The following is a 24,115-nucleotide window of genomic DNA, read 5'->3' as shown; positions in this document are numbered from 1 at the left end:
GGCTGATATTTGCTCCACTCAGCCCTTGGAAGCCTTAGCAATCACTGCAAATCCTGAATAATCCGTCCCCTAACGGTTTTTCACTCTCCGGGGTTCGAATCAGAGTGTTGGAAGAATGCATTTAATTTATCTCGAGATCGCTTGCAGCATACTCATGCAGAATTAGTGACAGTTGCCACGTTAGAGTGGATTCCCACCCTTCCGGGAGAGACAAAAAAAATACAGTAACCACGGAAAGCCACTGCATCACAAATCCCAGATCTCTGCCAGGGCTGTGAAAATCTTCAACCTCAAGTCAACTCGATCCCCCGCTGTTACAATAATAATTACTCGGATCTCTGAAGTTGACTAGGGAAGACCCACAAAACCATATCGAAAGCCAAGATACTGATCCATTTTCCCCTTTGGTGTCGGCAATTTCATTATCGTGCTTATCGACCATAGTGCAAGGGTTTCGGAAACAAACCCAGAGAGAGAGAGGTTCGGCCGGGACAGGATAAGGGCTACGGACAAGCCCAGTCCGGAAATGCGTCTCTCTTTAATTAAAGGAAATACGGCGCCGAACATTGCGGGGCCAGGGTTTCAGGGCAAAGGCTACACGGAAAATCAGCTGGAATTGCACATGGCAAGCAATTGAACATGAGGTCTCTGGTATGTTATTGTTACTGGAGACAACTAGGCTACTGGAGTCGCTGGCAAGGATTATGCATAATTACGAACCACTGCAACCTCTTAACCTCTACGGGTCTTGTGTCAGTCTCACGTCAGCCGCGAGGAGCGGTCTATACAGTATACCAGACATGTCTGAATCTGCATAAAGACCTGGAAAACGTATCGGATTGTGTTGGGGTAGACTGGGGGTATGTTCAAAGGCGCTCTTTGAGTTCAACGGAAAAACCACATTCTTTACAACTTCAATTAACCGGGCCTGCTTTACTGGACCAACACGAGATGGCTCGGCTGGGGAGACCCGTCATCTGCAGGGCCGAGATTTAGTGTTATTTAGCGTTGTGTAGCGTCTTACAAACCGCAGACTAATCTGTCTGTCAGCCTGACGTCGAGCTAAACATGCGCCTACTTTGATTGAGCTTAGCCAGTACTTTTTTTTTCAGTAATCAAATCCTATCTCACGCCCTGGGGCTGTTCTGAATGCGTGCCGTCGCCTACACAGCTGCCAAGTCATGCATGTAAAAGCAGGATGTAGCACTTGTAATTTGTCTCTCCAGTTGTCGCCTTGGTCTCCATTGCCAAGGACAGCATAGCCACTGCGGGGACCTCGTGCATGTGTCCGATACCTCATAGGGTGTATCCAGTGTCGGACCCGGGAAGCTGATTTCAATCTACGACCTTGTTGTCGGGTCTGCTTACAGGCTTCTTGGACATGTCTTGGCAGGCTACAAAATATCACCTGAAATATAAAACCGCTATTTGAACTAAGTGAATACTGGTAAACGGCCGGGGATACTTTATCAATCTCGGTGAGACACAATTGAGCATTGTCCTAGTCTCTAGTGCTCCTAAAATAAGGCAGAATTGCCCCGTCAACCACGTGCCGTGTGCTAGCATATTCCTGTTTGAGACTGCCCAGGTGAGTGCTAGCAGTTTTTGCTGTGCGATCTGGGCCGATAAAGGATGAATGTTTGTCTGAACTAGGAGGGTGCAGAAAAGAGTGTTCATGGATGTCGTTTTCCTTTCTCCTATTTAATCGCAGTAGCAGCTATCACCCCTTATTTCTCAACTATAAAACCGAACGCATCCTCAACCGAATTGTTACTACAGCTATTATTGGATTGACTAAAAGTACAATAGAGACAACATCTGGCTCAATGACTATTTCGAGCAATTTCATGTCCCCTATATAGAAGCAATGTCCTATTGTAATGCTATAACTGTTGTACTGATTCGCAGTCAATATCACTGTGGCACCCTAGACGTAGGCTATATTTCAAATAAGTTCAATTGTATGTACATGCTCTTGCAAAATTCTCCCTTCGCTTCCGATTCCCAGAGCTTCAATCCGTAAATCTCGTCTCGTTCAACCCATATTCCCCCACCCTAAGTCGGACTTTTTATCAAGATTTATACTAATATTTTATGTTCATAAAGCCAAAGTTTTATATATCCTGGTTTTCTTCCAAGATCTAAAGATGATAAACGAAACGGGAAGGTTCCTGTACTTTGAGGCACCCAGTACTAAATGACACCAAAGTCAGGCAAAATCGGACTTTCAACTCTGGACGACGCGTAGTTTAATATGAAAATTCGCTAAATGATTTCAAATAACAAAGCTATGACATAGTAATCATAAGATCGATAATTTTAAAAGATGTTGTTCTATATAAAATTATTGAGGTAGGAGGGACCAAACCCCGGCCATCGAGCTGGTGAAAGTGGTAGTACAGAAAGCCTTTGCTAGTAATGTATTTATACCACCAAACCTGATCCAAAATCTTGATACAAGAGAATTCATAGTCTGAAAATAAAGATATCAAAGCCCAGATCTCATCTATCCGAAGAAATCCTTTTTGAACTTGAGAAACGAGGCATCTAGGTGGTGACTTTAGGCCCATATGCTAGGAATGTTGTCAAGATTAGAGTTAGATACAGCTGACTGGCGTTTTACTTGTATGAAGAGGCTGGCTAGCCCACTGTCTATTGATCAAGTTGCAAGGATTCTAGACCTCATACGACTATGGTACGTTGGCTCCAGGAACCCGTTCCTGTCCATAACATCTGCGGCCAAGTGGATCTTCTTACCCCTGCGATTCCGGTATTTTGGTAAGCTTGTATCAGGAACTGTATTGAGAATTTGGCGGGTTAATCTCAGGTCGCTCAATATCCACTTTGCAACAGGGTGGATCCAAACAGGACTGTGAGAAATCCTATCATACTATTTGTAGACCTATAATAATCTTCTATTGATACCAGCACGAGAACAGCCAAAGCAGACGATTTCAATACAGGTGGCTAATCATACGGCGCTACAAGCACTCCTCGTGCAGCAGCAGATTTACATCGCCTGACTTGGTGTCAGTGCTTTGCTAATCTAGCTATGAGCCATAACGATTCTTACCTTAATACTCCTTCTAATCATATTGAGAAAATGCCACTTTTATTTGATCTTTATGGGCAAGAAGTGTGACAACTTCAAGCAAGATGTAGGTACTTTTAACTCAAAATCACAAGCAAAGGAAAAACGAATCCTAATTGATCTTGAAAGCTGTCCTACCTATTTTTGGATCTACTCATGTGAGTCTCCTGAGTGGCTCAATCGATTATTGATTGGTGTTTCCTATCAGTGGTCTATATTTTGAAGTTTAGTGCGGCTCTTCTTGTTTTATGCCTGTATGTCTACTTTGTGAAGCGAAATATATTATAACCCAACTTGTATAGGTTATCAATAAGAATAAGGTCTTATATTAGATCCGTTAGGGTTATTATTAGTTAAACTTGTAAAGCTCATCAGTTACGTAGCTGCGCGGCCTATTCGATTGCTATAATTAGGATGCGAAGAGCAGCAACATACAGTGCAAGGTAGTGATCTATAGCTAATGTCTTCAGGAATAGAAAAAGAAATGGTCCTTATTAATGATAGATGCTGTAGTTGAAAGCTGTAAAACAAGAAATCCAAAAAGTTGACCTAATGAGTGGGTGGGCATGGTGGTCAAATATATATTCGGATCTACACTTATTTGTTCACCAAATCACACAATAGAATTATGCTGAAATACCGGGATATGTTACGAGATCTTTTTGAATGATTTCAACGTTCGCCAAAGAGAGAAGTCAACCACAGTATCATACTATTGGTGATTGAGTGTGATGTGTATACTAACCAGTATGGCCTGCGCCGGGCCTTTCTCGGCCCGACCCCGTTCGCCGATATACACCTGTTTTATTCGCGAATAATATCCCCATTCAAAGACTAAGATGTGTCTACTCAAAATATTGTGGAAGAGATCGTTACATTTGGGGCTTTCGAGCTGGGGACCTCCCTGGTGTGGTGTCCACAGCGCAGTGTGGACAGAAAGATCGGTCTAAAACTGCCTCAACTGTCAGACTTCTCCCTGCAAACTTTTTCGTCAAGTCGTGTGTATCCTCGACTTGGATGAAAATCGAGATGCCAGTGACAAGTTCAACTCATCCGATGACGTCTAAACCAGGAAGTATCGGCTTGGTGCCAGAGGAATAACTGGAAGCAGTCCTCTTTTTACAAGCTCTCTGCGCCTGGGATGCGACTCTGACATACTCCGATCTTGGCTTGTTTTGAGAAGTCGAGATGGGCTACTGTGGCTCAAATCTCGATCCTCAGGGCCAATGGTGTTGTTGTCCCTGTCGACCCTTCGTATCCAGCGGAGCGCCTGAAGGGAACAAAACATGCAACAACTGCCCAGCTTGTGCTCACCACACCGGAATGGAAGCACCCCATCGAGATACTGGGACTAGAGGGATTGCTCGTGACTCAACAAACCTTGTCCAGACGAGCCTCTAAACGCGGACTTCCCCGTCTTGCCTGCCCTGTCACCTCTCGATCACAGTCTCAATCCATACGTCTTACACTCGCAGAATGTTGATATTCCCATTTCCATCAAGGTCCGGTGGGCATTAGCCAATGTGATTTCACCAATGATGCTTCCGAACCTCAGCGTCTATTGGCAACGGGTGGAAGGGGAAGCCCAATTTCTGGCATCGACAAGCTAGTGGTACCGACCTTGGCTGGTCTCCCTCATCGAGTTTATATCGACCAGTCTTAGACTGTTCTTGACTCTCAGTGCGGTAATCTCCATACCCATGTGCTGTCTATCCATTGCCCTCACACAAACTTCCTTTCTTTCTATCTTTCTACACCTGCGTTACGAGCCACGTCAATTTGCGGTTGGCCCCAGAAGAGGCAGCCTATAGGGTGACCCATAATTTGGATCCACTAAATGCGCATCGAACAATAACATTGACTTCACCAGCGATATCAAAGAAGTAATAGCAAGTAAACTACTGTAGAGACGGGGCACAAATTGGGTAACACTACCGAACAAATAACAGTCAAGCAAAGAAATGCAGATCGTCCAAGTCATCAACCAATCTGAAGTCGGCAAATCCAGAAATGGCGCCATTCGAGCTAAATCATTCTCATGAGAAGCGGTCAAAGGAAACGTGGAGGTCTGGGGTATGCTCTTCCCCTGATGTCCTCGTTTCCTCATTTCCTCTTCTTCTCTTCCTCTTTCAAGGTCATCCTGCCTCCAGTCTAAACCTTCACGGCGAACGACTTCAGGTACAGATAGTCGGCCATGGTGTCGTCGACCGTCTGGCGGATGAGAGCGGCGTGCTCCTTACCGTACTTCTTGACCCATTCGGCATCGAACTCTGCTTCGGTCTTGGTCGCACGTTTCTAAGGAACCAAGTTAGCATGATCTGCCCCCCATCGCTGCCAATTCAAAAGAAACTTACATGTTTCCGCTGCTCCAAAGCCTTCGACTCAATAGCATCATTATGGAATCCACGCCATTTCTCAAAGGCAGCCCGGGCAACTGCATGGTCGGCCTCGGTATCCCACTTCAACATCTCAGGGCTATAAGGCAAGCCCATACTATCACAGAACGCCTCCATGGTCTTGGCAGGCTCGTCGAGCATATCATCAGCATCGATAACGCAGATCTCAACCGATCCCGGGGCGACCACCGCGTCGCCGGGGCCGAGCTCCGGGCGAGTCGAAACACGCGGCCCGACCATTCCTGACTCGCGCAGGTAGTCGAAGTGGCGACGCAGCTCGTCGTACCCGGCTTCGGTGGGGTCGTAGTTGTGGAATCCTGTCACCTCGTCCAGAGGGGGGATTGTGCAACGCAGGTACGAGGGCACGCTGTAGTGCGGGTCGCGGATCAAGAAAGCCCAGTGGAACTTCTCTTGCAGCTCGCGGGGCATCACGGTTGGGTTGCCTGGCTCTGCGGGGGTGCTGTATGGGTAGGGCTCTTTGTTGGTGTGGCCGTTGGCACCATTGGTGTGACCATTGACGCCGTTGGTGTGGCCGTTGGTGTGGCCGTTGGTGTGACCATTGCTGTGGGTGTCGTTGACACCGTTCACACCGTTGGCGTGGCCCTCGCCATTTGTCTCGTCAGTGCCGACGCCGCGCTTCAGGCGCAGCAAGGACGGGGCCAGGCTGGCGGGCTTGCCACTCGGTGGAAGCAAATAGTGATCGATATCTTTGATGAAGATTCTCTTTCCCTGTTGCACGGTAAGTATCCCCTCAACGAAAAGCGTGTTTTGTCTATTCCGCAATGCGGGTATCCAGAGTCAACCGAGGAACCGGTGCTCGGTTTGTGTTTACAGGTGTGTAGAGAGTGGGGATATATGGCCGCACAGTAGGTGCAGAAACGAGCAATGCAAAGGGTGTAAACCAAGGGAATCTTCCCTCGTGTTCAATCCACAGACGGAGAACACAAGGAGCATCAAGTGACAGAACGCAAAGGGGAATCTCGCAGAAAGAAGGGTCGGACCTCAGTAGCTTCTCTTTCGAGTCTATCCATCACGGTGCTATACGTGGATTCGCTGAATCCACTCTCCAGACGAGCTTCTTCATCGTCTGCGAATCGGCCCGAGAGACGCTCCGGGCCGTAGTAGAAAGCGTCGCCGAACGGCTCGTGAACACACTGAATGGTGTCACGCTGAGTCATGAAGACCTGCACAAGATGTCAGCTCCATTTCCGATGTCTCAACAGCGCGTCTCTGGTTTCACTCACGCGCTCAAAAGCCGTCGAGCATGCTCGCGGATGCGTAGCCACAAAGATCGGCTTGTTCGACATCCTGATATGTGATATGCACCGGGTGAACTGCGTTTCTGCAAGCTGGTCCCGGACGAAAAATTCAAGGGTATAGGGTCAAGTGTCAACTTGAGTGGATCACCGATTCATCAATTACAGCAAAGGTAAATCCAATCTCGGCCGGTCTAACCAGTAAACCAGGCAATCTCCGATTCTGACTAGTGAAAATAACCCAGTCAAGGCCCTCAGCGAATGTGAGTGCAGCTTGATGGTGTCAGAGTATGCAATATTGCGTGAGAATAATGAAGAAATGCAAGATTTGGGGCCCGAAAACTCTTTATATCTCATCCACTCGGCTTTCCAAGGTTAAACCGGGTTTTTTCCTTTTTTTCTGGAGCCTCGGGAGGCGGAGAGCTTACCACTGCCAACCATGGAAAAGCAAAAAGATAATTATGGAGAGGTGAATATCCAGGCTTTGCCCTTTCCCGTTCTCGAAGGGAGCGAGATTCGGATCTACTATGGGCTGGATGTGACTGGTGTTACTCATGGGGTATAGACTACAGCCATGGCCCCTTCCTTCTTACAGTAGTATCAGTGGTAGCGCAGAGCAAGTGAAGTCTCGACCTCGTGCCCAGCATTAGCTCACGCCCAGTGGGAGGTGAACTGGAGTCAAGAGGCAAATCATAGAGGGCATAAAGTATTTTGCCCCTCTCCTCCGCTTGCCCCGCCGAACCTTTCCGCTTCTATTTTTTCTCCTGCCCCTCTTCAAGCGCCTCCCACGCAAATTCAAAGGCAAAATGAAAGGCAGAAAGTAAAACATACCCAGGAAGATCTCCACCTGGGAAGCCAATAAGCATTGGAATAGTGGACTGTCCAAGGTTGATCTCCATGTCTGGATGCGTCGTTTCGGAAATGCCCCCACGGTGCAAGTTCCGCATAATACAGTATACAGTATGTACACATGGCCTGTCAGTGTGATCTGAGTTCCCGAGGGGTGGTATGCATATCAAGACAGATATCAACACGAAGTCATTGGGGAGGTCTGATCCTAGCCAACCGTTCACCCAATGCTTACTCGGATGCTCATTGCTCTAGATCACCCGCTTTGACGTCATTTCCTGGGTATTTTCTGTCGGCTATCGTGGAAGACCAGTTAAGTGTTGAGCCATAGCAGCCGTAGGTTAAGACAGGACATGGATAACCAGGGCGCCCTCGTGAAGATTCGGAAGTGTCCCTGGGCTGGCGTCAGTGGCCCATCGTAAGATCTCAAGTTCTTGCTTTTCATCCCAGAATCCACCTTGTTTCAATGCTCCACTGCAAGGCACGCCAGTACGCAAGCTCCAACAGAGAATCCGCCAAGGTAGGCGTCAGGGTCGAATCATTTCTCCAACGTGGGGAGGGAGATCCATCAGCGCCGGTTTTGCGCGATTTATGAAGTCACGTGAAGATGAAGTCAGCAGTCACGTTGTTTTTGGTCTTCCCGTGCAGCTCACGTGGGTATCACGTGCCATGGCGGTGTCCCATGGCAAATTGTTTGTTTGGTTTTTACATGGCAATAAAGTCTACGAATATACAGTCGAGCGTTAGATAAGTCATCCCATGGTTATAAGGTTTACACAACAAGATTATTCCTCTCTATGTGCTGGTAATCCCAAGTCATGCTGTCACTCAGTGGGCCCTACCATCACCCTTCAGTATTTTTGCTTATCTGCTATGAGTGTTGACATCATTTTCACTATACAAAGTGGGACAATACGTAGTCGGTGAGCATATGACAGGTCATGTGACTGCATCATCGGGCTAGACCCGGCAGCTTCTGGAAGGCGGTGGAAGCTGGTAGTGGCGTCATGGGCCTTGAAGCAGCTTCGGGCAGCCCACGCTTGGGAGTATATCAACTTGCTTCCCTCCTTGAGGTTCAGTCACATTTTCACCAAATTACCTGCTCACATAGGAACTACTGTATTTTCCTGACAAGCTCCAGTCAATTCTTACTACTACCCAAAACCTCACTGATCTCACCCCACTATCCCGTTCAACATGAACGGCGCCCAATTTACAGACCGGGCCAACAAGGCCTTGCTCGACTCCAGCAGCCTGTGTGAGCAGTACGCTCACTCACAAATCCTGCCCCTTCACCTGGCAGTCGCTCTTCTTAACCCTTCCCCTGATGAATCAGAAGACCAGCAGCCCGTGGGCCATGCATCTCATGATGGTGCTGCGGCACCCCTCTTCCGCCAAGTCATCGAGCGTGCCCACGGTGACTCCCAACTCCTCGACCGTTCTCTGATGAAGTTGCTCGTCCGTCTTCCTAGCCAAGACCCTCCACCAGAGAATCCCAGTGTGTCTCCTCAACTTGCGAAAGTCATCCGATCTGCCACCGATTTGTCCAAGACACAGAAGGACAGCTTTGTCGCAGTTGACCACCTGATCCAATCAGTGTGTCAGGACTCGCAGGTCCAGCGTGCGCTGGGCGATGCCAATATCCCTAATCTTAAGCTGATCGACACTGCTGTTCAGCAAATTCGTGGTACGCGCCGCGTCGACTCCAAGACTGCCGACGCCGAAAGCGAGAATGAGAACCTGAAGAAATTCACCATTGACATGACCTCATTGGCTCGCGAGGGCAAGATCGACCCTGTTATTGGTCGAGAGGAGGAGATTCGACGAGTGATTCGCATCCTTAGTCGACGCACCAAGAACAACCCTGTGCTGATCGGTGAGCCCGGTGTTGGTAAGACCACCATTGTTGAAGGTCTCGCCCGCCGCATTGTCAATGCCGATATTCCCGCCAACCTCGCCCAATGCCGTCTTTTGTCTCTTGATGTCGGTTCGCTTGTTGCGGGCAGCAAGTACCGCGGTGAATTCGAAGAGCGCATGAAGGGTGTTCTCAAAGAGATTGAAGATTCCAAAGACACTATTGTTCTATTCGTCGACGAGATCCACCTGCTTATGGGCGCTGGATCCAGTGGTGAGGGCGGCATGGACGCTGCCAACCTTCTCAAGCCCATGCTGGCCCGTGGTCAGTTGCACTGTATTGGCGCCACCACTTTGAGCGAGTATCGCAAGTACATTGAGAAAGATCAAGCTTTCGAGCGTCGCTTCCAACAGGTTCTGGTTAAGGAGCCATCTGTCCCAGAGACCATCTCTATTCTGCGTGGTCTGAAGGAGAAGTACGAAGTCCACCACGGTGTCAACATTCTTGACGGTGCCATTGTCACTGCTGCCACTCTTGCATCTCGTTATCTGACTGGCCGTCGTCTCCCCGACTCGGCTGTTGATCTTATTGATGAGGCGGCAGCAGCCGTCCGTGTCACTCGTGAGTCCGAGCCAGAAGCTCTTGACACACTTGAACGAAAGGCCCGCCAGCTTCAAATCGAAATTCATGCGTTGGAACGTGAACAGGACGACGCATCAAAGGCTCGTCTTGAGGCCGCCAAGCAGGAAGCTGCCAACGTTGGAGAGGAGCTCCGGCCCATGCGCGAGAAGTACGAGAGCGAGAAGCAGCGCAGCCGAGAAGTTCAGGATGCTAAGATCAAGCTCGACTCTCTCAAGGTCAAGCGTGATGAAGCCGAACGCTCAGGTGATACCCAAACAGCTGCCGACCTTGAGTACTACGCTATTCCAGAGACCAAGACCCTCATTGAACGTCTTGAGTCCGACCGCGCCAAGGCTGATGCCGAACGTCGTGCCAACTCCGGAGATGGCGGCGAAGCACTTCTTGCCGATGCCGTCGGCCCCGATCAGATCAACGAAATTGTCGGCCGGTGGACTGGTATTCCAGTTACTAGGCTGAAGACTACCGAGAAGGACAAGCTTCTCAAGATGGAGAAGTCCCTCGGAAACCTCGTTGTCGGCCAGAAAGAGGCGGTTGTTTCCGTTTCGAACGCCATTCGTCTGCAACGCTCTGGTCTCAGCAACCCCAACTCGCCTCCCAGCTTCTTGTTCTGTGGTCCTTCTGGTACTGGTAAGACTTTGCTCACCAAGGCTCTTGCCGAGTTCCTTTTCGACGACCCCAAGGCCATGATCCGATTCGATATGTCCGAATACCAAGAGCGACACTCACTGAGCCGGATGATCGGTGCACCTCCCGGCTACGTTGGCCACGACGCCGGTGGCCAACTGACCGAGTCTCTGCGCCGCCGCCCCTTCTCTATCTTGCTCTTTGATGAGGTCGAGAAGGCCGCCAAGGAAGTTCTTACCGTCCTCCTCCAACTCATGGACGATGGCCGTATCACCGATGGCCAAGGCCGCATTGTCGACGCAAAGAACTGCATCGTCGTCATGACCTCCAACCTAGGCGCCGAGTTCCTCGCCCGCCCTACCACCAAGGACGGCCGCATCGACCCCCAGACTCGCGAGATGGTCATGGGCGCTCTGCGCGACTACTTCCTGCCAGAGTTCCTCAACCGTATCTCCAGCACAGTCATCTTCAACCGTCTCACCAAGCGGGAGATTCGCAAGATCGTCGATCTCCGCCTGGAAGAGGTTCAGAAGCGTCTCGAGCACAATGGACGCAATGTCTTGATCGACTGTTCCGCCGAAGTCAAGGACTACCTGGGTGCGGCTGGATACTCTCCCGCCTATGGTGCCCGTCCTCTTGGTCGTCTCATCGAGCGCGAACTCCTCAACCGTCTCGCCGTCCTCATCCTTCGCGGTGCTGTCCAAGATGGCGAGGTAGCCCGTGTCATCATGCGCGACGGTCGCATTGTGGTTCTGCCTAATCATGTCCTTGGCGAAAGCAGTGACAGCGATGATGACATGATGGACTCGGATGATATTGACGCTGAGATGGAGACTGATATGCCCGATCTGTACGATGATTAAACGGGATCTCGGTTTTCAGCTTGTGCTGTTAGCGCGTGAACAAAAGCGTTGAACATATTGAGCGATGAATGACTCACGATTTGATTTTCTTGCATGCCTTCGTCTTTCTTATTTCTGTGTTCTTGGCATGGCGTTGGTTCTAGCATTTTGTCTTTCTTTTTTTTGCTTTGTATCTACCTATCTTTTTGTTTTGTGGCTTTTTCTTTTGCCATGGGCATATACAATTTTGATTATTTTGATCATTTTGTTAATAAGGACAGACATAGTGTCTGTACAGTATTGAGGCTATACATTAATTGTCTCGTTTCACGAATACATATCTTACACATTCCTTCAATATATCCCACAACTTGTAAATTTAGTCCATAGTTTGAATGGAAACATTATAGAGGTTCTCCTTGTATCACACTGGCTGTTGCTAATAAAAAGTAAGAATTCCTCACTATCCATTACCGTGAGTATAGTGATTAAGTTACTATTTTGCCTTATTTGGTCTCTCATTCTCACCTCGATCATGTGGCATTCCAGATCGACCAACCAGTGACTACAGAGTCAAAAATGAGCTCGAGCACTCTGCTACGGTGATACGTAGTCAGAACAATCATGTCCTAGGCCTACCGGGCCTGTCGTCTTGGTCATTGACAACATTGAAATCTTGACAAAACCTACAAGGTGAATAAGACAGAAAGGTCAATGAAAACAGCGTTATACGTTCACCTCATGGAACTGACACATATCCTTCTCATTACCTTTGCGGTCCTTGGTTCAATGGGTTACTGGCATGTTTCTCTGCGCGACAGACACCTATTCTAGATTCTTTCAGTTATTCAATCTAGTGACTATACGACATCAAATCAGTGATGAGTGATGGCAGATGCATGATACATGTCTTTCGTGTCCATTTGCAGTGTACATAGGCCTGCCCCAACACTCAACACTGATATACCAGTACAATCCAATAGAACCATCACCTCCAGTGATTCCCAAAAGGAAACTTCAGAAGAACCCACATGAATCATGCAAGCTTTAAGAACGGATCACCCAAGGTTGCATTGCATTGCTCGACCTGCATAAGCCCAACTTAATATCCCGGTGAATTCCCTCCATTGGCACTGTGCGTCGACCTGCAAATACAGTACAACACTGTACAGTATACCCGGATTGCCGCTTCCCACTCGAATTCCAAATCTACTGTATCTTGCGATTGAGTTTCGCAACTGACTTTGGAGGCGCTTGGTGGGTTTCCAATGTCTGTGCGGTGAACGGCCAGATCGCCCAGACCGGATGCGATCAAAGTTTAACTGCGAGCAGGATCTGGGTTAAGATTCAATAGTCGGAGTGTGCAGTATCAAGTGCAGACTGGGTTCTGCAGGTTGTGTTGGGGTAATGAAATCAGGAGTATATTTTATCTTCTATGAATTATTCCCTATCTATCAAGGGGAGATTCTTCAGTCCCTCTAGACTTGACCAACTAGTGTACTGTAGTGAACCATATAAGTTAGGGCTAGACATGGATTCTCCAAGGTCCTAATACTGTAGTAACCACGAGATCCAGCCTTGCAGTACAACCCCAACTCGGATGCCACAAACGGATCATAAATCCGAGTCCCCAATTCCCCCAATTCCCTCCTCGGCTTCCGTGAAGAAACAACTGTAGGACCTCGGAACCCATTCATAAACGGGGCGGGGTTGCACCAGCCACGTAGAGATCAGACCAGAGGCCCAAGAGAACAGAGACCAATTCGTCAGGGGATAGCATGACGGAATGGGAATCGAAAGAGGAATAGGAGAGGCTTACCACCCTCCTGACCGGGTAATGATAGGCGTGACTCGATACTCGCCTTTGGTGTCTCCTATTGGACGCAGCGATGCCGAGGCTGGGATCAGCTGTACAGTTGGAAGGGGGTCCACTTGCTGGTCTTGTGTTTTTCTGAGTGGATTGCTGATGGGAACAATATATGGTCGCTTACAGAGTACAGAGTACAGGATCGCTTGTTGCATCCAGGGGTTGAACTATTGTCAAAGAAAAGAAAAAAGGAAAAAGGGATTGTACAGGACTTGTTCCAACAATAGCATCCACTAGTATTGGATGAAAAAGACTGAACGCGGACCGAGGGAAGAGAGGGTCGCCGAAACTCAGCTTAAACTCTGATTATAAGGAAAAACTGTATATCAGAAACGGTGAGACTAATCCGAGGAAATTGGAATGGAATCCTTCAATTTAATCTCACTTTCACTTTCAGTTTCAATTTGAATCTCAATTCCAATTTCAACCCTCAAATCGATGACTGATGGTTATTGATAATACTCCAGACTTATCATGTCAGTCCGGTCGATCCCGCCCAATCCCCCAATCCCCCATTTCTCCCAACCCCCAGCGTCAGTCCATGGAACCAGTCAGTCTATCGGCCTGGTATCCGTGGCTGGTGATGTCCGTTTCTGTGGTTATGGTCCGCGGTGGAGTTCCCTTACTTCTGAGTCCATTGCCGATGTCGGGGTGCCAAGACCTGATATACAGTAGGAAGCCGGATAACGGCGATATCCATATTAAACACGGCTATACATTGTAATCTCCAAGACATTCCAAGCCACTGGCTTGGAATGGGACCGTTTTCTGGAATTGTTCCTGAGCGTTCCCCTCCCGATCGTGGTACTGTAGGTGTTCACTTCAAAGAGAGGTTCGCAGACTCTGTTGGCCAATCGGTTCTAGGGAGACTATGTCCCATGGCGACAAGATCAACAGTTGACGCAAGGAGGCGGGAGATCGGCGGCTCGCCAGAATCTTCTGCTTTTTGGTCTTTTTTATTTGGGGCTAGTCTTTGCCGAACTCGAGAGAGAGAGGCTTCGGTTGAAAGGTTGAACGGAATGGAAGGATTCGCGATGGGACAATTTGACCGAGGATCTTCCAAATTACAGTAATATAGATTGGTTTCTAGAATTTTGGTATAGAACAATTCTAAATGTACCAGGTTTGCATCTAACTCTATCTTTATGTACCGCCAGTGTCCTCCATCCAGGCCACCCGAACCCGAACGCACATCTAGAAGTTAATATATACAGTAGAATATAATTAGAGGGGGTATCAAGTCCCGAAAGGACTTCGTGGAATCATCAGAAATAAAAGAAAAACAAATAAAAGAGAAAAGAATAGAAAAAAAAAGAGAGACTTTTCGTCCAAAAGGGATTAGACTTCCTCGTGGGCCCGGTGGGCAACATGAGAGGAGTTCGACTGATACTCCATCGGCCGAGAGTCATGGTGCACGGTCACCGTGATATCTTGACGGATACGCAGGGCGCGCGCAGACCCATCGTCACTGCTCGCATCGCGGTCCTCACTAGGCTCCAAACTGATATCAGATGCCGTAGCCTTTTGGGGAGTGACGGTAGCGCTGCGCTCAAAGTCTTGCATGCTGAAGTCGCCGGATCGGAGATTGCTCGGGGGCCCGTAGGGAGGGAGGTTGGAGCCGCCCTTGCTGGTCCAGGGCCCGGACTTGTAGCGATCAGTACCGCGCTTGGAACCGCCAGTCCAGCTCTTGAGGGCCGGGAAGACGTCACGCAGAAGAGACCACACTAGTGGTAGGTTGGTGACGAGGATCGCGACGGTGGCTTCGCGGAAGTACCAGTTCATGTAGACGTAGGAGATTAAGGAAGGGACTAGGCAGTACACCTTGTTCAAGACGGCGGCGACAATGACGAAGATTCCCATGCCGAAGAGAATGACGAGGATCAATTTCTGCTTCAGCGGCACGCGGACTTGAAGGAGCATCGGGATGGCGATGAGAAGCATGAACACATCGGCGGAGATGGAGATGCATCCTTGCACGATTTCGTAGTATTGGTAGGTCGAACATTGGACGTTGTCCGGTGGGACAGCCCAGTATTGAGTAATAGGACGGCAGATGAGGAAGAGAGAGAGCTCCGTGGCGACAAACCCAATGGCAACATAGATAGCAATCCAATTAATCCATTTCCGTTGCTTCAGTCCCTCACTGGTGAATGTTAGTTAATCGGATCGAGGAATGAGACTTGGGGGGCACATACGTGATACGGGCATAAATCACCAACATGCACGCCTTGAGACCCCAAACGCAGAGAATGAACGAGTGCTCCGAGACAAACACCCATTTACTGCCCCGGGTTCGCTCGGCCTCGATTTGAGGCGTCAGATGAAGTTTGTCTTCGTCGGTCATCAAATTGGATCCTCCCCGGATGCGACTTGATTTAAAGCCACACATAATAGTGTGTACCAGACCACCGCGAACAACATCAGATAATCATCGATTTGGAGGTTGCGAATGCCTAGACGTCGAATACGGGCGGTACTATCCAGAGCACTGGGGTTAGTGAATGGCCTTGTCTGTTGGGCGACGTTTACTCACAATCGCAAGACGGCGCCAAAGACACCGACAGCATATAACGCCCATGTCTCCCGGGCGAAATTCACCGCAAAGTCACCACCTAGACCTGACATTGCCTGTGGCCTGTACAAGGATTAATGAGGGGATTGAAGAATGCAAGGTCGAGACACCCACATTTTATAAAATCACCCGAGGGGAAGATTAGCTGCTATGTATTAAACTCTCTGATAGGCTCTTCATCTGCCGGCGATCACGACAGGGGGGGGGAAGAGAGCCGAGTTCAAGCCCCAAAACTGTATGTGATAGGTACTTTTGGGTGAGAGATGCAGGTTGTAAGAGCTGTGGAGGATAAATGCTTATCACTGAGCAAGATAGATCTCCGGTGACAGAGTCGAACCAACAAAAAGACCGGGGGGGAGGGGTCCTAATCGACAGGTGGATTCCATGGGTCAAGCTGTAGAGTACTGTCCGTTTCCTTGGATTGCATTTGTTTGGGAAATTGATCCGATTGCGCTACTCTGATTTGTACCTGATGGTCTTTGTGCCACTGCCCCGATCCACCGATGCCCGGGGGCGAACCAGCTTCAGCTGTGCCGTCGGAGCGCATTCCCATCCCACTGTAGGTTTATTGTATAGTGCTGAAAGGAGCTCTGGACCGAAACTTTACCGGCGAACTTGGCAAGAACACCTTACTAGACTAAGCAGGTGAAACTAGAGACCTACGTAACCCTAGTCTCAGTTGTCATGGACTAAGAACTTAATCTGTCGAGGCACGCGAGTGTTAAGCGAACACAGGGAGGGCGTCTCCACAGTGGAGGCTCAGGCGAGGATGGACAATTGCCCATCTGTGATAGTTGGCGCTCATTTGCTGATCCGGAAGGCCAACTGACAGGGATTATGGTCATCGACCAAGATCCTTACTCGATGCGGGACGTAGAGCCTGAATCATCAGGTGTCAACTTCTAAGTTTTGCGCTAATCCCAATGCATCCAGTATGGGGCTCTCCGTCCTGCATGCTGATTGGCTAATACCTTGGTTGCGGCATTTTAGAACGTGGATCCGAGGATCTTTACTCCGGCGGTCCCGTCTCCAGTCTGAGAGGAAATGGGTCTCGGGGGAAGTTGATGGGGTAGAGTGTAGAGGGTACATATGGGGAATACACAGGACAACTGGACACGCCTCAATTTTGGGAACTCACACCCAGCAATCTAAAAGAACAGTACTCCGTAGTGGCCAAATAGTGCGAGTTCAATCCCGAGTACGAAGAATGCGTCATTTCCTCCAACTTGCTGGACCGGAAGCTCCGAACCAAAAAGGAAATTAGACTTTCCTAGTTTATTCAGTCGGCGCCCAAACTCACTGAAAATCAAACCAAATCCATCCCAAGGTATCCGTGGCGCTATCTTTTAGTGCGTTCTCTCAGTCTAGATCGGTGCACACGCCACCCTGATCTGGGGCTAACTTCAACAGAGTGGCCACGCCACTGCAGCTGAACTATATACTAGCATGCATTTCTAGACCCCATCGCTTAATACAGAGGATTAATATAATTTGACTTGGCTGCTGTCTCGGAGGTTTCCACTTGATGAAGCTTCCTGGACTTAATACCCATCTGGGTTTAGTCCCAGGCTGCAGGGCTGTCTAAAATTGAAGACCGCCCCCAAACTTTCAACGCCCGGTCGCATTAGTCGTCCAGACATAGATTATGGGTGTCCACATCGGTTGCTACGGTCTTGGATGACTGGGTCGTATTGTCAATAGACCAAGGTCCCACTACTGTACAGGCTCTGGTGCGACCATATGCCCATTGAGGTCCAGTCGCCTTTCAGCTATTCTCCTAGGAGTATAGGCCCTCTCCTTTACATTGGACTTGTTTCACTCAGAGAGTATTCCTTGGCTGCGTCTGGAAATTAAGACGGCAGAAACGGAATCTCGGGGCCGACGACGGAGCAGGAGTACGTGGACTGTACTGTATAGCTTGGACAATGTGGAGGGTAGGGGGGGGGAGTCTACTGTAGCAAGAGAAAGGTGGATGTGGATTTAGTCTTGCAATGCAGCGGCAACTGCATTCTACCCGAGATGCATCGAGTTTCGGTTTCAAGTTCAGAATACTAAGCTGCATCTGGACATCGGTTTAGAGTCTTGGAATACACTGATAATGCAATGGCCGCCGTTTGAGGGGTTCGCCAATCACTCCACCATAGGGACCCGGCATCGTCAATCTCCCGTTGAGTAGACTCAAAGAGGAAAGATACAGAGATGCCAGTCTGAAGATGAGGGTGCCAAGACGACAGACACTGATAAGAAAATTCTTTCTGCTGAAGCTCCCCCTCTGGGTTAAGCGCGATGCACACCCTCCGCGTTCCAGCGAACTTTCCGTTGGAGTTTGGCTCCTTCGCCTCCGATTTCGCCCAATGAGATTCTGGAGTCGACCCACTGCGAACAAGTTAGCCACCGAATGATGCACATCGCCAGGCCTGATTGGTTGGAGATCCAGCATAACTTATAGGGGGTGGAGTCGGGATTACATGGTCGAGCCGACTTGTTCGGCCCATGCTGGTGCTTGTATGTCCGTCCCCATATATCCCACCGCGTTCCCTCTTGTTTTTGGTTTGTAGCTCTTCATCTCTCGGTTCTGTTCCTTTGTAACAGGAGAGTGTCTGGAATTTCGACTCTCGTTCTCTCATTATCTCGCTCTCTTAGTCGCCCGTTCACCCGTTGGAAAAAGAAGTCTTGTGGATTCAAGGGATATCAACTCCCCCCCCCCAAAATGTCGATCAAAATGGACCGGTCCGACAAGCAGGCCTATGCAGGCCCCGAGAAAGAGGTGGCGCCCTCCCCGGATCACTCTTACGACCACGATGCTCAGGATGGAGAATTGGTGAATGCGTCCGGTCATCGCCAGGAAGTCGAGCGGAACTTCAGTCTGATCAGTATTTGCGCTGTGGCCGTGACGACCGGAAACACCTGGATCGCTCAAGGTGGTAGTGTGACGGTGGCCCTGACGAATGGTGGACTGGCCGGGACTATCTATGAATTGTATGACTTCCTCCGGTCGTACGAGATCACGACTGCTAACCATCTGCAGCATTGCCGTTTCTTTGTGTTACTGGTTGGTAGCCGCGTCTATCGCCGAACTGGCCTCGGGTATGCCCTCATCTAGTGGTGTCTATCACTGGGCAACGGTCACGGCTGGCAAGTACGGCCGTGTGTGTGGCTTCTTCGCAGGATGGTGGAACTGTCTCGCCTGGATTCTTGGTGCCGCCTCGATGTCGTTGATTATGGCTCAGCAGACGGTCTCCATGTATATGATGACCCATCCCGACTTCTCCCCTTCGGCGTGGAATACTTTCCTCGCCTTTATTCTTTGCACCTGGTTCTGCTGCTGCATTGTGCTCTTCATGAACCGCTTCTTGCCATACATTGGCAACCTCGGAATGTTCTTCATTCTGGCTGGTGTGTTCATCACTATCGTTGTCTGCGCCGTGATGCCCTATGTGAATGGTACTCCGTATGCCACCAATCAGCAGGTGTGGGCTGAGTTCGACAATGGCACTGGATACACCCAGACTGGCTTCGTTTTTGTCGCCGGCATGCTGAACGGTGCCTACAGTGTCGGCACTCCTGACTGTTCATCCCACTTGGCCGAGGAGATCCCTCAGTCAGTATTTCCGCTATATCTCTTGTGACGCGAAAAAAAGCTAACTGAATCTCTAGGCCCAGCCGTAACATTCCCAAGGCAGTCCTTGCCCAAATGGGTGTCGGTTTCGTCACTGGTATCCTCTACATGGTTGCCATTTTCTACTCCATCAACAACCTTGACGATGTCATCGGCTCTCCGTACAAGTTCCCCTTGGCCACGATTTACCAGCAAGCTACCGGATCCCGCGGCGGTGCTCTCGGTCTCCTGATTGTCGCCTTCTTGCCAACCTTGATTACCGCCTCTGGCTGTTACATCACCGCTGGCCGTACGTTGTGGACCATCTCTCGCGATCGTGCCACTCCCTTCTCTGGCTGGCTCGGACATATCAGCCCAACCTTCGGCAACCCCTTCAACGCCACTTTGACCTGCGGAGGTGTCGTCACCGTTCTAGCCTGCATCTACCTCGGCTCGCAGACCGCATTCAGCGCCTTTGTTGGTTGCTTCGTGCAGCTGTCCAGTCTGTCGTACTTCTTGGCAATCTTCCCTCACATCATGACCCGCCGCTCATCTTTCGTTCCCGGATACTTCTTCATGAACAACAAAATCGGCTACGTCGTCAACACGCTGGCCTGTATCTACATTCTCGCTTTCGTGGTCATCTTCTGCTTCCCCTTCGCCAAAGAAGTCACCCCACAAAACATGAACTATGCCAGTCTTATGACTGGTGGCTTGACCCTCTTCGTTACCATTTGGTGGTTCGTTCACCAAGGCTCATACGAGGGTCCCAAGTTCGTCCCCTTGACTGACAAGGCATTGGCGGATGATGCGAAATAAACCGGCGAGGAATAGAGATTCAGATGATTGTTTTCATATACCATTTTGTTCGGAATACTTTTTCTTCGTTGATGATCTTTGCACGATCAGATGCTCCTTTTCATGATGCGCCCTTGACGTTTTATACACCCTTTTTGTACATTTCTAATTATGTTGGGTTTGACTCTATACATAGCTAAAAAGCATAATTTTCACATCCATTTGTCTGGAATGTCCTCTTTTAGTCTGAATACCCACCTTCCATGCCAAGATCTGTAGGCTCCATCCTAGACAGAGTTAATTTTTATCAATCTTCTGCTGTTCTAGACCAGTCCCTTGCAATTGGAGCGATCTATTAACATGGCACGTGACCACGCGTCCCGCGACTTCGCGTTTCCCGACGCAATCTTCACCAAGACCAGCCCAACCATGGTGTTCAAGCCCTTCAAGTCTCCTTTGATTAGGCAGCCACTCCCATCTACAGCAGGTAACACGGATGACTCCGTTCCTCCCGCGAAAAAACCCCGCCTGCTCAGCGACGATTGCACACCCGACCAAGACGCGAAGTCAACACCGCTAGCCAGCCGGAAGCCACTTGTACAGGTCAACAATAAAGGCACAGATAGTTCCATAACATCCTCGGTGGGGTCGCTGAAAGATGACTCAACGGACGAGAAATATTTCAATGTCCTATGGTAGGTCTCAAACGGGCCTCTGGGCCATGGTTACCATCATTAAACCAACCCCCGATGTCGAATACAGCTAATACTTTTATAGGCGCAAACCAACTGCCAAAAAGCACAAAACATGGGATGGAGACGGAATACTCTCCTTGCGCGGAGGGCTCGTCTCCCTGCGAGACGTAGCCGGGAAAGAGATGGGACGCAAAATGCACGAATCCACACTCGAACCAGGATCAATGCTCTCCATATCCGGTAAAGAAGTCGAAGTGGATTCCGAGATTTCTCGCTCTGAATATTTCTCTGGTCGAAGGTTTCTAGATAGCGGTAAACCAGAGCCGGCGCCCGCACCAGTTGCGGTGAAGAAAGAAGCACTTCCAGCGCGGAAGAAGAGTCAGGCACAGAAGCATGTCCCTACTGCTGCTGAGCGAACTCAATCTCTCAAGCGCTCGCTGGCATTGGTGACTAATCCCTCGGCGAACCCTGGGAATGCGCCGGCAGCTTTTTCGGCGTACAAGAAGCCATTGCTTGAAAATACGGTTGTTCCCAAGGTGGCCGGGAAGGTCATTCCGCGCCATGATCCCAAGGCACTGGGGGCCTTGGTTATGCCGCGGCCAAAGTCTGTGCCCAAGGGGAGACAGGTTGTTGATGTTGTTGTGGACCCGATTTTGTCTAAGAACCTACGACCACATCAGCGGGAGGGTGTTCAGTTTCTGTATGAGTGTGTGATGGGGATGAGGTCTTTCAATGGGGAGGGTGCTATCCTTGCTGATGACATGGGATTGGGCAAGACTTTACAGACCATTACCCTGCTTTGGACTTTGCTGAAGCAGAATCCTGTCTTTGAAGATGCGCCTGTCATTAAGAAGGCTTTGATTGTTTGTCCAGTTACTTTAATCAACAACTGGCGGAAGGAGTTCCGCAAATGGCTGGGCAATGAGCGCATTGGTGTGTTTGTCTTTGATGACAAGCAGAAACGCTTAACCGATTTTACCAAGGGACGGGCTTACAGTATTATGATTGTTGGATATGAGAAATTGAGGACGGTGCAAGAGGCTTTAGCCAACAGCTCCGGGATTGACATCATTATTGCGGATGAAGGGCACAGACTGAAGACGTTGCAGAACAAGAGTGGTCTGGCCATCCAGTCGCTAAGTGCTGCGAAGCGAGTCATCCTGTCTGGTACGCCGATTCAGAACGACTTGAGAGAATTCTTTGCCGCCGTGGATCTGGTCAACCCAGGCATTTTGGGGAATTTCAAGTCTTTTATCAAAGAATTTGAAACGCCAATTGTTCGGAGTCGACAGCCAGAAGCTACAAGCAAAGAGATCGAGAAGGGAGAATCAAGAGGTGAGGAGCTGAGAGAACTTACCTCCAAATTCATGCTCCGTCGGACAGCAGACATCCTAGCCAAATATCTCCCACCAAAGACTGAATACGTCCTGTTCTGCAAGCCAACACGGCCTCAGGCAGCTATTTACAAGAGCGTGCTCGCCTCTCCGGTCTTCCAATATGCCATGGGCAACACAGAGAGCGCTCTGCAGCTCATTACTATCCTCAAGAAACTGTGCAACAGTCCGTCTCTATTAACAGCCAAAAATAAAGACAATTCTCCAAACGAAACTCTTACGACCCTACTCGAATCTATCCCTCCGAATCTGCACCGACACCTCTCTCCGTCGTCTAGTGCGAAAATCCGCGTTCTGGACCAACTCCTCGATAGCATGCGCAATACCACAGACGAAAAGATTGTCCTGGTATCAAATTACACATCAACTCTCACTCTACTCTCCACCCTACTATCCTCTCTCGGTCTGCCCTATCTACGGCTAGACGGAAGCACACCTGCACAGAAGCGTCAAGGTCTAGTCGACGACTTCAATCGCCTTCCCGCAAGCTCCTGTTTCGCATTTCTCCTTTCGGCAAAGGCAGGCGGTACAGGTCTCAACCTGATCGGTGCAAGCCGTCTCATCCTCTTTGACGTCGACTGGAACCCCGCGACGGATATTCAAGCCATGGCTCGTATCCACCGTGACGGTCAGAAACGGCCGTGTCGCATCTATCGGGTTCTACTGAAAGGTAGTCTTGAAGAGAAGATCTGGCAGAGACAGGTGACGAAGCTGGGTCTTGCGGATAGTGTGATGCAAGACAAGAACAATAGTGTTGCACAGTTCTCCGCCGCGGAACTGAAAGACTTGTTCCGTCTTGATGAGGAGAGCCGTTGCCAGACTCACGACTTGCTGGGCTGTGAGTGTGGTGGGAAGGGGCTGACTCCTGCTTCTGGGCCCTCGTCTGGTGTTGCTACTCCTGCCACTGGTGACGGTGATGGGTCCGACCTGTCTGAGCTCTCTGAGCCCCCGTCCGACGATGATTTCGACTTGCCCGATCCTAGTACCCTCCTCAAAGCTTCCGAGGTTGATATGGAGAAACAGGAAAAGGCAATTCGAGACCGGTCCCGGAGGGGAACGTTGAAAGACAAGAAGGGGGATGATAAATCCCGAAGCCAGAAGGATAAGATGCATCAGTCTCTGGCACAGTACTCGCACATTGATCCATCTTTACTCTCTGGCGAAGCTAACGCTGCTGGTGTCGATGAGGATCTCGAGGCTGCTGTTGATGACGATGTGCTTGTTTCTTTGCTAAAGGATGAGTGTAACATGATTGGGTATGTCTTCAAGAAGACTAATGGTGCGGAAATGAGTACATAATGTTGGGCTCGAGGTATTGTCTGGGTAGCGGCATTTGCATGTTGTTATGGCTGGATCTCTGTTTAGATTCTTACGTACGTGGATACAGCAGATACAAATTTACATCAATAGAGCTATCCACAGGAAGTATCAAATGAGGTGTACAGTGAAACAACGTCCCCTTGCACTCAATGATCCGACGCTGGAGTTTTCAGTCTAGTAATCCTTGAAGAATAAAATTCGATAAATCCAGCTCCAGGAAGCTCTTGCACTTTTAAGACATGTAACGTGGACCAAAAGAACAAGATTTCATAGAATGAAGATAACATTCAGAAGAAGTATATGAGAACCCATAGAT

At 49.4% G+C, this 24,115-nt stretch overlaps 5 protein-coding genes across 5 annotated transcripts; 3 read left to right on the top strand and 2 right to left on the bottom strand.

Moving 5' to 3' along the window:
- Positions 1–5,242: 5,242 nt before the first annotated feature.
- N7511_008688 (uncharacterized protein) lies at positions 5,243–6,818 on the bottom strand (the record flags this gene model as incomplete). The annotated part of the gene is made up of 4 exons (XM_057131065.1): positions 6,732–6,818; positions 6,489–6,671; positions 5,446–6,216; positions 5,243–5,386 (listed from the first exon to the last, which is right to left on the bottom strand). The coding sequence occupies exons 1-4, from the start codon at positions 6,792–6,794 to the stop codon at positions 5,243–5,245; spliced, it is 1,161 nt and encodes a 386-aa protein (XP_056979053.1). The 5' UTR covers positions 6,795–6,818.
- Positions 6,819–8,789: 1,971 nt separating this feature from the next.
- On the top strand, positions 8,790–11,576 carry N7511_008687 (ATP-dependent Clp protease ATP-binding subunit; the record flags this gene model as incomplete). The annotated part of the gene is made up of 1 exon (XM_057131064.1): positions 8,790–11,576. The coding sequence occupies one exon, from the start codon at positions 8,790–8,792 to the stop codon at positions 11,574–11,576; it is 2,787 nt and encodes a 928-aa protein (XP_056979052.1).
- A 3,184-nt stretch (positions 11,577–14,760) lies between these two features.
- On the bottom strand, positions 14,761–16,047 carry N7511_008686 (uncharacterized protein; the record flags this gene model as incomplete). Its single annotated transcript, XM_057131063.1, has 4 exons — positions 14,761–15,565; positions 15,618–15,791; positions 15,839–15,910; positions 15,956–16,047. 4 exons carry the CDS (start codon positions 16,045–16,047, stop codon positions 14,761–14,763), a joined length of 1,143 nt encoding a protein of 380 aa, XP_056979051.1.
- A 2,669-nt stretch (positions 16,048–18,716) lies between these two features.
- On the top strand, positions 18,717–20,411 carry N7511_008685 (uncharacterized protein; the record flags this gene model as incomplete). The annotated part of the gene is made up of 3 exons (XM_057131062.1): positions 18,717–18,973; positions 19,023–19,595; positions 19,652–20,411. 3 exons carry the CDS (start codon positions 18,717–18,719, stop codon positions 20,409–20,411), a joined length of 1,590 nt encoding a protein of 529 aa, XP_056979050.1.
- A 339-nt stretch (positions 20,412–20,750) lies between these two features.
- On the top strand, positions 20,751–23,778 carry N7511_008684 (DEAD/DEAH box helicase; the record flags this gene model as incomplete). Its single annotated transcript, XM_057131061.1, has 2 exons — positions 20,751–21,085; positions 21,168–23,778. The coding sequence occupies 2 exons, from the start codon at positions 20,751–20,753 to the stop codon at positions 23,776–23,778; spliced, it is 2,946 nt and encodes a 981-aa protein (XP_056979049.1).
- Positions 23,779–24,115: the final 337 nt, after the last annotated feature.

The sequence above is a fragment of the Penicillium nucicola genome (genome assembly GCF_028828085.1).
Source record: "Penicillium nucicola strain IBT 29836 chromosome Unknown utg000010l, whole genome shotgun sequence".
Classification (NCBI taxonomy): Eukaryota; Fungi; Ascomycota; class Eurotiomycetes; order Eurotiales; family Aspergillaceae; genus Penicillium; species Penicillium nucicola.
The sequence above is the reverse complement of the archived record's forward strand: the minus strand, read 5'-3'. Positions and strand labels throughout refer to the sequence as shown.